General features: G+C 39.8%; 1 protein-coding gene across 10 annotated transcripts in view; it reads right to left on the reverse strand.

Annotated features, from left to right (window-relative positions):
* The window catches only part of TRIM2 (tripartite motif containing 2), a 119,631-nt gene that overhangs the window by 13,060 nt on the left and 88,167 nt on the right, over positions 1–18,404 (reverse strand). For 7 of the 10 annotated variants that reach the window (XM_019828831.3, XM_019828832.3, XM_023252759.2 and 4 more), the window contains 4 exons: positions 8,315–8,418; positions 7,911–8,078; positions 1,243–1,423; positions 128–198 (listed from right to left, as the gene is read on the reverse strand). In XM_019828831.3, the coding sequence (XP_019684390.1) occupies positions 128–198; positions 1,243–1,423; positions 7,911–8,078; positions 8,315–8,418 (524 nt within the window). Of the gene's footprint in view, positions 1–127; positions 199–1,242; positions 1,424–6,562; positions 6,824–6,912; positions 7,082–7,910; positions 8,079–8,314; positions 8,419–18,404 lie in introns of those variants that run through there. The other 3 variants (XM_011281615.4, XR_006596684.1, XM_011281618.4) reach the window with 3 other exon arrangements.

Here is an 18,404-nt window from a genome sequence, read left to right on the forward strand (position 1 = left end):
AATGTACTCTTTCAGGTTCATTCCTTTAGTTCCTGTGCATATATGGGAGTATTACATTATTTTCTCTCAGTCTGATTTCTCAATAACAGCAGTTAAAAGTGAACAATAAATGGTGTGTTTATAGTACCTTGACAGAATGATTATGGAAATCTGTAACAATAATCTCATTATTGCTATTTACGGCTGCAAAATGGGGACCTGCAATAAAGATGAAAAACATATGTGACTACTGTTAACAATAAAAATGATTACAACCACGTAGCAGTTACAAAATTCAACATATTAGTTATTTAAGAAAGAACAAAGAATTATAGACTCGGCTCTTGAAAGATCATTCAGCTAGAACTCTGGCTCCAGATGGCCTAGGTCCTCTATCATTCTACACTCGGGACTGTCTACTCTGGCTTCGTTTACATCAAGCTAAGAGTGCCAGCAGCCTTAACGAAGCGGAACGAGCAAGAAGCATCAGAATTCATTCTCTGCAGCACCGTCTGAAAGTCACATCTGCCAGCTTCTCTGAGTACATGTTAGTCCCTTTAGGGAGGATGTGGGGAGTCTTAGTACTGGGAAAAAAGACGCCCATATGTAATATTTTTTTTAAAAAGTAGAGCAGAAACCCATATTTTGTAATTTGGGGTGACATTCAGAACCTGGCAGAACTGGAGACAAGGCACAAAAATGATTATGCAAATTATTGTCAAATGCCGAAAGCATCCTTTCAAAAAGAAAATTTAATATACCGTTTTCAGCCTCTTCTTGCAGATGTTAAAAACTAAGTCAGCCTGTGCTTGCAAAGTGGTGCACCAGAAAGAGACGTAACAGAACTGCCCTTCCTGTACTCAGCAAATTTTCTAAAGTCCTGCTCTCTTACCATCATCTAGAAAGGTGGAAAAAATTCTCATTCCGAAGCTCGCTCTTATACAAAGCTACAGCCAGGTAGAAATTGGAGTTACTCCACTGTTCCTCAAACATTTTTATTTTAAATTTTAGGTTTTACTTAATATTCAAAGATTGGACTTCTGAGCTGTAAACTGCTGTCAATAAAAACCACACACGGACCGCAGTTCAACTTACTGCTGGCGGAGTAATTGAGAAGCATCTCATCATGCTTTTGCTTAGATTTTATCCCCAGTATCTTTCCTAAAGCCGGAAAACACACTGGGGATTAAGGCATCTTCCACATGCTCCAACATCATGCAAATGTGAGCAGAAGAAGTGTAAAAAAGGGGGTTTACATATTACCATCGAGTGTACCTGCAAACTGCCTGTCCCCATTTCCTCGGCTACCAAACCTGGTGACTATTTTCCCATTTGGCTGGAAAATAAACACGCAGCACGCCTTGTTGTCCACCACAATGATGTGCCCGTTGCGGTCCACAGAGACTCCTTTGGGCCCCATCAACTTTCCTGATCCGATTTTTGTCTGTTAGAAACAAGTACAGAAAATGAAGTTTAAAACACTACAGAACATGAAGACAGACACCCTTTTTAGTAAACACTTACTTGAACCTTCAAATGGGGGTGCACAGCTACTCATATGTCACAATGATGTCCTGTTTTTGTCACATCCATTATCTGCTACTAAGATTTATGTGAAATCCTTACTTTTTAAGAGGATCACCACCAAGAATGTTCTAGAATCCCCTTAACTGGGGTCACAGTTCCCTTGTAAAGATGCAGTGCGGTGTGGCAAAAGATCACTGGGTCAGGAGTAGGAAGGCTGTTCTATGCCTGTCGCTTGTTTTAGACACATCTGGTATAGCACAAATGGATTTGATTTCCTTAAGCTTCAGATTCCTTATATACTTAAAAATGTAAAAAAAAAAAAAAAAAAAAAAAACCTTTAGTAACCTCCAAAGGCATTTTTGGGATAGGTACTAAGTAAAACAACACAGATAAAATGCTTAGTGTAGAGTATGGCACATATTAAGTAGTCATTAAAGGGAAGCCATCATCATTGTTATTGTAGATCATAATATCAAAACTGCCAAGAATCTGCCATTGAACTTTACCAGTGTTAAGTTCCATGGAGGCAGGAGTTATGTCTGTTTTGTCTACTACTGTGTACTCAGACCCAGCATACTTCTTGGTGCCTAACCGGGTAGTCAACAAGTTATTAGCCGAATACATTAATTTTAAAAGTCTAGCATTATTTTGGGTAACCCTGATGATTGAATGGTTCCAGTTTTCAGTATTTAAAAAAATTTTTTTTTCAACGTTTATTTATTTTTGGGACAGAGAGAGACAGAGCATGAACGGGGGAGGGGCAGAGAGAGAGGGAGACACAGAATCGGAAACAGGCTCCAGGCTCTGAGCCATCAGCCCAGAGCCCAACGCGGGGCTCGAACTCACGGACCGCGAGATCGTGACCTGGCTGAAGTCGGACGCTTAACCGACTGCGCCACCCAGGCGCCCCAGTTTTCAGTATTTTAAAATGGGAGAAAAACATTAGATTTCTATCAAGCACATACCATATGCATTTGAAGTCTTACTCATTTTTCTGAGTAGACTATATAAATGCCTGTTTGCTAGGAGATGCTTATCTTATATCCTTCCATTTATAGCTCCATTATAAAGTACTTTACTCATTCACCCATTTATTTACTAACTCTGCAAACATTTGGTGGGTGATAAAGCACCCATTGTATGGCTAATGACTCCAGGCACTGAGTAGACACAGACAAGTAAGACCAGCCCCTCTCCTGGAGGATGTCTCAGTCATACTGCAGAGACAAACACGTTCACTGGGTCCTGTTTAATGTGTCTGGTATTGAGTGTTTGGTAAATCTGAGAGAATTCAAATAGGCTACCCTAGAAGCCATAGGGAACAAAAACTTAATGCAACAGGTCACTATAAACAAGGAAGGAGAAGGAGCACCCAAGGTGAGGAAGCAGCCAGAAAGACTGCCTGGTGAGGGGGATGCACGAACCACAGAGGCTTAGAGAGTCAAGTAGATCTCTATGTGTCTTTATAAATGCTTTCTCAGATATATTATTAAACAAAGCAAGGTACTGAACAGTGAGTATAGTCTGAGCCCACCTGAATGAAATGTGTTTATATATGTATACATACATATTCCTGGAAGAGACCAGTAAGAAACCATTGATATTAGTGGTGGAAGGAGAAACTCTTACTTTTCATTTTATACTTATCTGTAGGGTTATTTTAAATACTTTTTTTAAGGTTTGTTTGTTGCTAGAGAGAGAGATGGTGTGTGTGTGTGTGTGTGTGTGTGTGTGTGTGTGTGTGTGTGTACAAGTGGTGGGGGGGCGGGGAGAGAGAATCCCAAGCAGGCTCTGCACTGTCAGTGAGAGACCAATGCGGGGCTTGAACTCACGAACTGTGAGGTTATTACCTGAGCTGAAGTCAGATGCTTAACCAACTAAGCCACCCAGGTGCCCTTAGCATCAAATACCTATTTGCATGTATTACTTTTTAAATTAAAATTTTTAATTCCAAAATAATTTCATTACCCTAGGTTCTGTTTTAGTCCCCTTATTTTTTCTCTATATATTAGTGCTGCCTGATAGAAATATAACATGAGCCATGTATGTAATTAATATTTTTCTTAATTACAACATCAAAAAAAAAAAACAAAAAGAAAAAAGGAAAATTATTTAAATCATATATTATATTTGACCTAACATATCTAAAAGTTATCATTTCAACATATAATCAATATTAAAATTACTGATGAAATATTTTACATTTTTTTTTTTAATTTTTTTTTTTCAACGTTTATTTATTTTTGGGACAGAGAGAGACAGAGCATGAATGGGGGAGGGGCAGAGAGAGAGGGAGACACAGAATCGGAAACAGGCTCCAGGCTCTGCGCCATCAGCCCAGAGCCCGACGCGGGGCTCGAACCCACGGACTGCGAGATCGTGACCTGGCTGAAGTCGGACGCTTAACCGACTGTGCCACCCAGGCGCCCCTATTTTACATTTTTTTTTACTAAGCCTTTGAAATCCAGTGTGTTTTTCACATGCATAGCACATCTCAATTTAGACTCATCCCATTTCAAGACCTCAGAATCCCTGTCCTAGTGGCTATCAAATTGGATAGAGCAATTTTATATACTTCTTCTAAGATCTCATTTTGTTATGGCATCAACTTTCACCTCTGTACATAAAAGTCTCAAATCCGTATCTTTAGTCCCGGCCTATTTTACAAGTTATCATCTTAAACTCAACCAGTATTAAACCAAATTTAGCTCTTCATTTCCACCATTTAAAAAAAGGAAACCCAAATTAACACCTCCCGATTTCCTAGTTCCTTATTTTATTTATTTCTTTTGAGAGAGAGCACACACAGGCGAGTGGGGGGAGGGGCAGAGTGACAGAGAGAGAAAGAATCCCAAGCAGGTTCCAGGCTGTCAGTGCAGAACCAATGCAGGACCAGGACTTGAACCCATGAACTGTGAGATCGTGACCTGAGTCAAAATCAAGAATTGGATGCTTGACCAACGGAGACACCCAGGTGCCCCTCCTAGTTCCTCTTCCTCCTAGATACCACAGTTCATTCAAACCCAGGATCCAAATTTCAGAGCAAAATTCACTCTTCCCTTTCCAAGTTTGAACCTCAGTTTTCTTGTCTGTAAAATAAATGGCAGCTACTGTATTTACCTCCTGGGTCATGTAGATTCTGAAGGATAGAGTGCCAAGCACAACATATGGCATCCATTCTCCTTCTCTCCATTCTTCAGTTGGTTTCATACCTGACCCTCAGAATTATCTTCCTTCCTAACAGACATGCAGGTATGTGCAGAGAGTATGGAGAGAGCCAATAGGGACTGTTCATAGTGGGGGTTGAGACCCTGTGTGATCTTTTATTCTTGTAAGCTTATAAATGAGATTCACATTTGATCTCTTTGATACAAAGAGACACATTCACTTAGGAAGGAAACAATGATATTCTTGCAAGGGAATTTGTTGTAATAAATTTGATTCTCATTTTGCAATCTAGCTCAGAGATCAGAGGCTATACCATAATGGCTTTTATTAACGAAACTGTATACTTTCTTTCATGTTGTAATGGAACATATGTCAGTAGAGATCAAAAGGAAGAGAGAACGCTCTGATTTTTACAGCAAGAATATTATTACTGGCTGACATTATTAACACTAGTTGTTACTTAGAATGACTCAGCCATATAATACCAAGCAGATGATAATTATGTAGAATAAAAACAGAAAATAAAGGATTATGGCCATGTAGTAAGAGCCAGGTCTTAAAATAAAACAAAAACCTTAAATGTTGAGTCAAAACCTCTTTTCCTTTTCCTTTCCCTTTATCACTCCCAGTTTAGCTGCACAAGATTCTACCATGTGAAATAAGAGTTACTGAATTTGGCCTGACAATGTGTCCCCTGTCTTAAATAGGATAGTAAACAGAGATATTTTAGACCCTAGCTTTGGAACAGTTAAATAAAAGTATTTAACTCAACAAGAAGGTCGATAAGTTGAGGAAGGGATGATTTTAGAACATGGTGGCCAGAGGCCTCTGTATCTGTTCTGGGGTCACAAAAGGTTCCTAGATGGGCTGGAAGATATAAATCAGCAGAAAAGATGGAAAGGAAAAAATTAGACGCAGAGAAGAATGAAAATTAGGGCTAAGAATCTGGTGAGTGAAAGAAAGAAAATGGGATAAGCTATTGTATCTCTAGAACTATTAGGAACAAATACAAAGAATCCACTTTTGTGTCAAAGATTGGTCTTTCTGAGCACCTGTTTAATTTTACTGAATCCCACTGAAAAAGAAAATAAGTATCTCTGAGTAAAGGGTCATGTGTATGGTCAGTTGGATGAGCTCCCATACACTACTAAACTATTTTCACTTGCTATCCCTTTATCCCCTGATCAATGCCTATTGAAAAAAAAAAGGGTAAGGTGAAACTATACCATATCCATTCCCCCAATCCTCTAGAGGGCATGAGTGTCCTTGTTTATTCCAATTACTACCAATAGTATTCCAATTATGAGAATCCAATCTTCCAGGAAGAGTGTCTATTACGTATAAAATATTGAACCGTTGAATAAAAAATGCATAATTCAGGAAGCCCTTCTCTCTTAGATATAAAACTCCTGTTTCAACCTATTTTACTATGTTAGGTATAAAATGTTTCAGTATATTAGATTTAAAACTCTTGCTTCAATACTTATTTTAGCATTCATTTATGCATTTAGAGAGACAAGTCATGATTTTGCTAGAGTACGTAACAAGAAGAAATGGGTTGTCTCCGAACTAGATGGATATTTTCAAAAGGTCACTGAACAGCCTTCCTTCTTATTCATGTTAAAGTTGTTATATTTGGGTATGTCTTACTACAAACGCAATTATGAAAATACAAAAGAAGATGAGGGAGTTAGAGATACACAAAGGCAAGAGGCCTTTCTGTGTATGTGGCTATCATACAGAGTCATCAAATTTCTAGGGGAACAAAAAAACGTCAAAGACAATCGAACAATTGTGTATACTATGGTAGAATTAAAAACTGTGGCTTTTTATTCTCCTAGATTGAAAAGATCCTGCCCCACACAAAACAAAAGCTCCAATCTGAGGGTTAATAATTATGAAAATAATGTGTTTTAATAAAAATGATGAGGTGACTGTAGGGATCCAATAACTTTAAAAAGAAAAATATAAATTCCTCCAATAAGACACAAATGAGTGAACTTTGCGTAATCTTCAGGATTCCAAAATAGATTATGAAGAGCATCGTTTCTGAACATTTAGACAAGGAAGTGATGACCAGGTGCTGGCATGAGGTCATGAAGTCCAAATCACAGCTGATCAAATAGACTTCATTTTTTGGACAGGGTTACTGGAAGCAATGGAAAAGAACATTTTTTAGATGCCTATTTCATATGAGCCACGTATAAAATCCAGAAATAAATCTCATTTAATCCTTACCCAAATCCTACAAAATAGATTTTTTTTAATCCAAATGGGACATACGAGACTATCGAAACTCAAGGAAAGTTGTATCATTAGTTAAAAGCTGCAGAGTTGGCATTCCGAAGGGTTGGTCTGGTCTGAATAAAAGTTCACGTTGTCACCTGAAAGAGAAGCCTCCAGCAGGCTGGACAGGGCAATGCAGAAGGCACAGTGCGTATGGCCTTCAAAAAACACCTTTGACAAAGTACCTCCTAATCTTGTGAACAAATGCAGAAAGTGGGCTGCATAATAATACTCTTTAATAACACTTCAGAAGAGATTTCTGCTGTCACTAGAGGGCTCTCTACTCTTTCTTGATGCAGAAACAGATGATGCTAGGGACACCAGCAAAACTGTCAAATGATGGCCCCCCGCCGTCCCCCTCCCCCTCCAGTGCAGCTCGACTCACCTTTCCTCTGTGCAGCTGCCATTTTCTTGTCCTTCAGATTCCTGTATTACACACTTTAACACTAGGTTCTCAGATTGTACCTAACAATGCATGACTGATTCGAGGCTGACACAAATTGTTTTATATCCTTTCTGGTGTCTTTTTTTTTTCCCTCAAGGGGCTTGTAGGTTTTTTCAATTATAAAACCGTGTTTTATGATTCCGTTTCTCCCGTATCATCTATCAAAGGCCTGAGAAAGTAGAAGGCACTTCATACCTGACCATCTGTAGGTTAATCTAGGAAATTTCAATTGCCTCTTCAATACCTTTTTCTCTCAGTTGTTCTTCATTGAATTTAGGTAAATCTGATGATATGTAAAAAAAAGCCACTGAACCTAGCTGCTTTACAAAATGAAGCCACTGTTTCAGATGTATAAAATTTATGATAATATCATTGTTACGCTCCATAAAACTTAGATGCAACAAAGTCAGCGTGTCTTTTGTGTATGAAAACTTGTTGAACTTCATCTTGTATTTCCTATCCCTTCTCTCTACTGCTTAGAAGCCAACTGCTAGTTTAATCTTACCTTAAACTTGCCATCAGAAGAGAAAATGCTAACCCACTTATTATCATAGTCTGCAATGATTATGTCCCCACTGGGATGCACGGCTACTCCTGTGGGCCGCTGCAGCTGCCCGGGAGAGCGTCCTCGTATGCCAAACCGACTTTTGAACTGGCCATCATTGGAAAATATCTGCAAAACAAATGACATCCCTTGGAATGTGCGCTAGCACAGGAATTAGTGAGGAAAAAGGAGTCAAGAACATTTGTCATATGTACTAGAGGTCAGACCATGCAAACTCTAGCTGAAGAAAAGTCTACTAAAAGTTTCCCTTTCTTTCCTCGTACTGTGGATCTTAAACTCTTACATAGGAAAGTATGCAATTATGTTTTATTGTGTAAACAAAGGTACATAATTAGGGGCCATACCTGTACACATTGGTTGTTGCTGTCTGCAATTAATATCTTTCCACTTGTAGACGCAGCTACCCCTTGAAGATTTGTAAATTCTCCTTTATTTCTCCCTTTGGTACCTAGAAACAAAGTATAAAAGCACAGAAATTAAGCAAAAGAGAATTGTTAATTTTAATGTTTTTTAATGTTTATTTATTTTTAGTGAGAGAGAGAGAGAGAGAGCGCGCGCGCATGTGTGCATGAGTGGGGGAGGGGCAGGGGAGAAGGAGAGAAAGAGAATCCCAAGCAGGCTCCACGCTGTCAGTGCAAAGCTCAACTCAGAGCTTGACCCCGTGAACCGAACAGGGAGATCATGACCTGAACTGAAATCAAGAGTTCAATGCTTAAATGACTGAATGACCCAGGCACCCCAGCAAGAGAAAATTAGATCTCTCAGTTTCTTCAAGAGAATTAGTCAGGCTTCCCTAGGTAAACTGAGAATGTATTTTTTTTTTAAATTATACTTTAAAAACAAAAACCTCCCCCACCATTACCTAATCCATATGCTCCTTAACTTCTCTTCCAGACCAATAAAGTCTTTGCAAAATCACTTTTTTAGGCAAATGCAATCTTAAGTCATAACTGCATATTACTTTAATATTGCATTAATAACCATATTAAAATATATTAGATTTCACAAAGAAACAATAATAAAAACTAATACTACAATCAAGGATATGCAACAAGAGAGGGCCTTATTTTAGAGTTTTGCCAAAATCCCACCCTCTCACTCAGCAGTTCTTGGAAGAATCCCAACTTGAAGAAACTTCTAAGAAGAAGCTTTCAGTACATTTAACAAACCACGAAGTCTCAGATGTTATAAAACTATCAGGCTGATTTCTTTTTTTAAGTTTATTTATTTTTGAGAGAGAAAGCACAGGGGAAGGGCAGAGACAGAATCCCAAGCAGGCTCTGCGCTGTCAGTGCAAGCCCAATGCAGGGCTCTAACTCACAAACCATGACATCATGACCTGAGCTAAAATCAAGATGCTTAACCGATGAGCCACCTGGGTGTCCCAGGCTGATTTCCATGTACTGATTTACTCATGCAGTATTTTCAAAGACTCAGTACCTCATATGTAGTATATTCTTCCTGAAAACATACAAGATATCCTGACAGAGCACTTTCTGGATTAAATAAATACAAAAAGCAAAGGAAAGTTAATCAATCCAATAATATTTTCATCTATACTAGACTTTTTAATGAGAGGTGAGGCAGGAGAAAAAAAAAGCCAAGGTGTCTATGGATTAACAGATTTCTGTTTTTGTTTCAAAACAAATGTTTACAACTTATTTCAACAGGACCATGTAAATATTAATGAATGGAAATGGACTGAATTGTGCTCAGAAATGACCAGGAAGGACATTTAAGTTTTCATGGAGAGAGAGGAAGCTATGCCTTCAGTTTTTTGGCACTTCTATCATTTCATTTCATCATATCATTTCATTTTTTAAATCAGATTCACAAGAGGAATTTGATATTTTGGTTTTAGACATCAATGCCGTGCCTTAGGCACACTTAGACAATGGCACACTGATAGTGGCTGACGTCAAACACATGCGTAAGCACTGCTTAGAAATAGTTAGACTCGCCAGTGTTACCCTGATTCCAAAACTAGACAAAGACCCCACTAAAAAGGAGAACTATAGACCAATTTCCCTGATGAACACGGATGTAAAAATCTTCAACAAAATATTAGCCAACTGGATCCAACAATACATTAAAAAAATCATTCACCATGACCAAGTGGGATTTACACCTGGGATGTGGGGCTGATTCAATATCCGCAAAACAATCAACATGATTCATCACATCAATAAAAGAAAGGACAAGAACCATATGATCCTCTCAATAGATGCAGAGAAAGCATTTGACAAAATACAGCATCCTTTCTTGATAAAAACCCTCAAGAAAGCAGGAATAGAAGGATCATACCTCATGATCATAAAAGCCATATATGAAAAGGCCCAACGCTACTATCATCCTCAATGGGGAAAAACTGAGAGCTTTCCCCCTAAGGTCAGGCGCAAGACAGGGATGTCCACTCTCACCACTGTTATTCAACATAGTATTGGAAGTCTTAGCCTCTGCAATCAGACAACACGAAGAAATAAAAGGCATCCAAATTGGCCAGAAGGAGGTCAAACTTTCACTTCTCGCAGATGACATGATACTTTATATGGAAAACCCAAAATATTCCACCAAAAAAGTGCTAGAACTGATCAATGAATTCAGCAAAGTTGCAGGGTATAAAACCAATGCACAGAAATCGGTTGCATTCTTATACACACCAACAATGAAGGAACAGAAAGAGAAATCAAGGAACCGATCCCATTTACAGTAGCACCAAAAACCATAAAATACCTAGGAATAAATCTAACCAAAGAGGTGAAAAATCTATACACTGAAAACAATAGAAAGCTTATGAAAGAAATTGAAGAAGACCCAAAAAAAATGGAAAAATATTCCATGCTCCTGGATAGGAAGAACAAATATTGTTAAAATGTCAATATTACCCAAAGCAATCTACATATTCAATGCAATACCTATCAAAGTAACACCAGCATTCTTCACAGAGGTAGAACAAATAATCCTAAAATCTGTATGGAACCAGAAAAGACCCTGAATAGCCAAAGCAATCTTGAAAAAGAAAACCAAAGCAGGAGGCATCACAATCCCAGACTTCAAGCTATACTACAAAGCTGTAATCATCAAGACAGTATCGTACTGGTACAAGAGCAGACACTCAGATCAACGGAACAGAATAGTGAACCCAGAAATGGGCCCACAAATGTATGGCCAACTAATCTTTGACAAAGCAGGAAAGAATACCCAATGGAATAAAGACAGTCTCCTCAGCAAATGGTGCTGGGAAAACTGGACAGTGACATGCAGAAGAATGAACCTGGACCACTTTCTTACACCATACACAAAAATAAACTCAAAATGGATGAAAGAACTCAACGTAAGACAGGAAGCCATCAAAATCCTCGAGGAGAAAGCAGGCAAAAACCTCTTTGACCTTGGCCGCAGCAACTTCTTACTCAACACGTCTCTGTCTGGAGGCAAGGGAAACAAAAGCAAAAATGAACTATTGGGACCTCATCAAAATAAAAAGCTTCTGCACAGCGATGGACATAATCAGCAAAACTAAAGGGCAACCGACGGAATGGGAGAAGATATTTGTAAACGACATCAGATAAAGGGTTAGAATCCAAAATCTATAAAGAACTTCTCAAACTCAACACCCAAAAACAAATAATCCAGTCAAGAAATGGGCAAAAGACATGAGTCCACTTCTCCAAAGAAGACATCCAGATGGCCAACCGATACATGAAAAAATGCTCAATATCACTCATCATCAGGGAAACACAAATCAAAACCACCATGAGATACCACCTTACACCTGTCAGAATGGCTAACATGAATAACTCAGGCAACAATAGATGTTGACGAGGATGCAGAGAAAGAGGATCTCTTTTGCATTGTTGGTGGGAATCCAAACTGGTGCAGCCACCCTGGAAAACACTATGGAGGTTCCTCAAAAAATTAAAAATAGAACTACCCTACGACCCAGCAATTGCACTACTAGGCATTTATCCGAGGGATACAGGTGAGCTGTTTCGAAGGGACACACATGCACCCCCATGTTTATAGCAGCACTATCGACAATAGCCAAAGTATGGAAAGAGCCCAAATAAATGTCCATCCATGGATGAATGGATAAAGGAGATGTGGTATAAATATATACAATGGAGTATTACTCAGCAATCAGAATGAAATCTTGCCATTTGCAACTATGTGGATGGAACCAAAGGGTATTATGCTAAGCGAAATTAGTCCGAGAAAGACCAAGTATCATATGACTTCACTCATATGAGGACTTGAAGATACAAAACAGATGAACATAAGGGAAGGGAAGCAAAAATAATATAAAAACAGGGAGAGGGACAAAACACAGGAGACTCTTCAATATGGAAAAGAAACAGAGGGTTACTGGAGGGGTTGTGGGAGGGGTGATGGGCTAAATGGGTAAAGGCATTAAGAAATACACTCCTGAAAGCATCGTTGCACTATATGCTAACTAACTTGGATGTAAATTAAAAAAATAAATTAAATTAAATGGTAAAAAAAGAAACAGTCTCCTGAAACAGATTTTGGGGTTTAGGAAATGAAATTGGCAATGGAATTAAACTCAGAATAAACTGAACAGAACTGCTGGGCAGAAACATCTTACTTAGACCACCTGGTTCTCACCATGTAACCGAACCCAAGTCCATCTGCCCAACGCCCACAAAGTCAATCACTTGGAGGCATGGAGTATGCTGCAAGGAAAGGGTTTATCCAGAGGCCACCAAAGGAGAACATGGGAGGACAAGCCTCAGGTCTGCCTCCCTGCAGGAGGAGAGTCCAGGAATTTTAAAAGGCAAACAAAATGGTCTGGGTAAAAACCTGCAGCTATGGTTCTTAGTCTGCGGCTGTGGATTAGTCCCAGTCCCGTTAACCCTTTGGTTACCAGCTTCAACTAGACGTACATGGTAGTCGTTTTACGGAAATCCTGGACTCCACTCCATCAAGTTTACTCATCACCTCTGTATCTCATCTACTCTCACTAACACAAAAGAAAACTTTGAGATAAAGATTCTCGGGGCGCCTGGGTGGCACAGTCGGTTAAGCGTCCGACTTCAGCCAGGTCACGATCTCGCGGTCTGGGAGTTCGAGCCCCGCGTCAGGCTCTGGGCTGATGGCTCGGAGCCTGGAGCCTGTTTCCGATTCTGTGTCTCCCTCTCTCTCTGCCCCTCCCCCGTTCATGCTCTGTCTCTCTCTGTCCCAAAAATAAAATAAAAAACGTTGAAAAAAAAAATTAAAAAAAAAAAAAGATTCTCAAAAGAACATCTTTCATGTTGCAGAAGAAAGGTTCTATTTTATTTCAAATGTTATCAGAAGAGATGATGTTTTGGGGCGCCTGGGTGGCGCAGTCGGTTAAGCGTCTGACTTCAGCCAGATCACGATCTCACGGTCCGTGAGTTCGAGCCCCGCATCAGGCTCTGGGCTGATGGCTCGGGGCCTGGAGCCTGCTTCCGATTCTGTGTCTCCCTCTCTCTCTGCCCCTCCCCCATTCATGCTCTGTCTCTCTCTGTCCCAAAAATAAAAAAAAAAAAAAAGTTGAAAAAAAATTTAAAAAAAAAAAGAAGAGATGATGTTTTATACTTGATCTGCATAGATTCCCTATAATGTGCATGTACATGATATCAGCTAACACTCTTTTAAAATGATGTGTTGGTATCTGTTGGTCGAAGGGGAAGGGGTGTTTAGCCCTTGAGGGAAGATGTGCCAACATGGTATTAGCTTTTGGTCATTCCCTCTGATGTCTGAATAGCGGCGGGTGAAGAGGTACAGCAAAACTGAAGGACCAGGAAAAAAAAATACTTCTTCTAAAACGCACAGTCTATAAATACTTTTTTAAAGGTAGTGGGGGCAAGGCCAGACAAAACTTAGCTTGTCAAAAACATTTGATAAAAACATGGAAGTTATTAGCAAGATAAGTTACTAAGGACCAAGTAACGAAACACAGTAACACAGCAAGAGTCCTCCAACTGAGATTGGAACATGAATTAAAGAAGTGACTCCGTAAAGAAACCCCAGGCTATTCTAGGTCCTTGCTTACATAAAACTAGAAGTGTAACCATGGTTTAGAGGACACACAGGTAGTGGAAAGAAATACTGAAAATAGGGAGGGGAATAAAAGCCACCTAAACAGAGTAGATGGACACTGGTGCTGTGCTTCTGGTCCACATAGGGACAGAAACCTGCCTGCAGCCCTCTTTTATCTAACCATTTGTCTATCCTGCTAAAGACAAAGCCGATTCTACTCCAAAAAGGCTCTGCAGGCAGCAGGCTGGCGTTTGAAAGGAAGGAAAAAATTATGGAGACAATGGTACTTTAGTAGAAGTTAAGGGGTGCTTTAGTCAAAAAGATTTAATTTTCCTTCCGAAAATATAAGAGGTGATGTTGAAGGAGGGAAAATACATGTGCACAAATTACTGACACTGTTTTTCTTTGCAGAAATAAAGACACACTTCCAAGTGCAGGTAACACTCGGGAGGACATTCTGTTGGACCCCATATCAATACCATTTGGAACAAGGCGAAGGAAGGGTCTATGCTGAGTTTGAAATGAACTGAGATGTTCAGCGCCTACCAATACTGGGTCATAAGAGCAATGGAACCTTGTCACAAAAGACCACACTGTTGGAAAGAGGTTCTACAGCCTCTACTGAGCTCCGGGTGTTGGCCCAGCTCTTATTCTCGGTCTCAAGTTAACTAGAGCTGGATCCTGTTGCCCCACATATAAATAAGATCACAGGGTTGAAAGAACATCTGTTAGTCCCAATTTGCTTATATATTTTTGAAAGAGCTAGATGGAGCAGGCACTCCCATTTTAATTTTATAACATTTGTTTTTAAAAATCTTTTTCTTCAGTGGGGCATCTGGGTGGCTCAGTCGGCTAAGCATCTGACTTCGGCTCAGGTCATGATCTTGTGGTTCATGAGTTTGAGCCCTGCATTGGGTTCTGTACTGACAGCTCAGTGGCTAAAGCCTGCTTCGGATTCTGTGTCTCCCTCTCTCTCTCTGCTCCTCCCCTGCGCACGCGCGCTCTCTCTCTCTCTCTCTCTCTCAAAAATAAAAACATTTAAAAATTAAAAAAATATATATTTTTAAGCCACATGGATTGGTATCCAAATAGCTGGAGTTGGCATGATTGATACTACCCTCTGATTCTTATGAGCAACTTTGATCTTGTCAGAAATTATTCATCACCATTTACAAAAATTCTATTTGAGTCTTAAGCACAGCAGGGTCACAGTGTTACTCCTGAAGATCAAAAGAAACCACCAGCATATTCTTGAGGAACAGCTAATGCTATCTTTACTAGCAGATAAACTACAAAAATCTTGATGATGAGCAATAATGTGGAACTATAGTATATTATCATTATGCTGAAATGCGTACAATCCAGGTGTTTATAAAGTGTCTTGGGATCAAAATAAAATAAATAGAAATTCCAGAAGTCAGAAATAATTTGGGATCATGCTTTACTCTTCAAGACTTTTAGTATATTCTATTTAGACTATAGAAAAGTACTCCCATTCCAAAGTATTCTACCATATGATGAAAACTAGTTCTTTAATAATGAATATAAATGTATAACACAAACATACATAGTACTTGCAACATCTTTTCCTGACTACTTTGATTTGGTGGTTACATTTTGGCTAGTAAAATGAGTAACACCAGTTTTAAAAGTAATTATAAATAATTTGGCAACAATTCCATAAGATAATGAAACTCGTTTTTCCCAGATGTTAAGCTAGCTGATGAAGCATGAAATGAATTTTTAAGCCAACAGCTTCTCGTCTGTGCACCACTCCCCAGACACTCCCCCCATGCCTCCAGAAGATTACAGAAGGGAAGCTCCTGGATTGGAAGAGGTGATCGATAACTGCACACTTCCGAATCCCACCCCCATTCCAACTTACTATGAAAATGAATGCAAAGTAAATCTAGGTACTTTGAATGGGATAATGCAAGAGGATGACACTGATCAAAATATGGGGTCTCAAATAGGATTTTCAAATTAGCAGGTGCTTAACAAATCTTTGCTGAATGAGTGAGTGCTCAGATACATTATTAATAACTGAGTAAATTACACCCCACATTACATCATGGAAAAACGAAACATTCGGTAATATTTATAGCACTTTCATAATATGTTCTCTCGTGTACTCCCTGTAACAACCCCATGAAGATAAATATTATTGTTCATTTTATAGGTGAGAAAACGAAGCTAGACACATCATAAAGGTAGTAAAGACACAGAGAAAAGAATAAAACTCAGTTTTCCCACTCTTTTACATAATACTTTTTCTAATATGCACATTGTTGTGTTGTTTTAATTTCAAATAACCTCTACACCCAACGTGGGACTCAAACTCATGCCACCAAGATCAAGAGTCTTAGGCTTTACTGGGGTACCTGGGTGGCTCAGTGGGTTGAGGTCATGATCTTGCGGTCTATGAGTTCGAGCCCCGCGTTGGGCTCTGTGCTGACAGCTCAGAGCCTGGAGCCTGTTTCAGATTCTGTGTCTCCCTCTCTCTCTGCCCCTCCCCCGTTCATGCTCTGTCTCTGTCTCTGTCTCTCTCTCTCTCTCTCTCTCTCTCTCTCTCTGTCAAAAATAAATAAATAATCATTAAAAAAAATTTTTTTTAATAAGAATCTTAGGTTTTACTGACTGAGCCAGCCAGGTGCTCCTGCTTCTTTCTAACTGGACTTTAGAATACCGGGTTTTTGGGTGAAGATAATGACCTCTGAGCTCATATGGATCATGCTTTCTCCATAAAACCCTCAGGAGTTCCATTCCTTATCACATGGTATGTTAACTGTTTAACTGTCTCTCACTAAACTGTTGAGTTCCCCAGGGCAAGGGCAACACCTGTCCTGTTTGTTGTCGTACCCCATAACACAGCACAGTGCCGAGCACTCAGGAAATATTAACGACATCTTTTCCCACTTGAAAGAGTGGGAAAACTCTTCCCACAAGAAGAGTTCTCAAGCATGAGATTCTCGAAGGGGTGTGCCAGGGTCCCTGTAAAGACTTCAGATGCCAAATTAGCATGATCTCTCTCCTCAGGGATTTTAGTGTGGAGAGGTGGTGGTTTGGAGAGGTGAGTCAAGGGAGAAGAGGCATAAAATATCACATCTTCCTATAAAGACTCCAAACTTACGTTAAGTGATTTTACACATCCATTTTACATTATAAGAAAGCACACTGTTCTCGAGTACAAAAGAGTACTTCACTCAATACTTCTCCCCGACACATTAAGGTATGGTGTATGAATTACATCATTTGGAACAATTCAACTGCAATGCTTTCACTCCCTCCCACATCTTCTGGCTTTCCCTTTGTTCAAAGACTTTCTTTGGTAGCTGACAAAACGAGCTCATGGTAGTCAGCAAACTCTTGACAGTGCAGGGAAAAATAATCCCCATGTTTCATCAACAGATGCTCTAAGCTACCTCCCTAAACTCATTCAAGATGGTTTTCAAGTACAGTATCAGAATTAACACAATAACTCATTCACAGTGGGCATATAATTAAGTTTTCAGGCGTGGGAGGTATCAAATTTCTCAACTTTGGAAAACCACAGTAGTTAAAGGACATTTTAGATGAAGAGGAATCGTTGTGCAATTAAAAAGGCACGGGCGTCAAAGGCACAGGCAGCTTGGGTCCTAGCCCAGCAATCTGAGCCCCCATCCCTTCAGTGGTAGGGATAATTATATGCTGTCCTGATAACTGGCTCTTGAGGGGCAGGAGCTGCGGGAGGAGCTCTGATTTGTAGCCTCTGCCCACTCCTGTAGTGTAAATGCTCCCATCCCGGCTGATTTCCAGCTACTGACAGGGCGTCACTGAACAGTGATGGGGAGGCAGAGGGCACGCTGGCATGCACCACATATTATGTTGTGGTAGGTATATTACACCGTGGGGGCATTAGCAACTGAAAGCGTATTATCCCTACTACAGAGTTTAAGATGACATATGGAAATAGACTGCACAGAGCCTGGCTCAGAGAATGCTTAGTCTTTCTTCCTGAGTCCGTTCCCCATCCTTTCTCCCTGAACTACACTGAAGCTCATGATTTAAAGTAACTTCTCTCAGGGCACCTGGGTGGCTCAGTTGGTTAAGCGTCTGACTTCAGCTCAGGTCATGATCTTGTGGTTTGTGAGTTTGGGCCCCGCGTCCGGCTCTGTGCTGACAACACAGAGCCTGGAGTCTGCTTTGGATTCTGTGTCTCCCTCTCTCTGCCCCTCCCCTGCTCATGCTCTTTCTCTCTCTCAAAATTAAATAAAAATGTTAAAAAAAATTCTTAAATAACTTCTCTCTACTTTTCACTCCCAAATTGATCTTTATCACTGACTTCTTTACTAAGCTCCAAACCTACACTCCAAATTGCCTATGGTACACTTCAACCTGGTTGATCAAAACTGAAATATACCTCCCTTCCCC

The sequence above is a fragment of the Felis catus genome, chromosome B1 (genome assembly GCF_018350175.1).
Source record: "Felis catus isolate Fca126 chromosome B1, F.catus_Fca126_mat1.0, whole genome shotgun sequence".
Taxonomy (NCBI): domain Eukaryota; kingdom Metazoa; phylum Chordata; class Mammalia; order Carnivora; family Felidae; genus Felis; species Felis catus.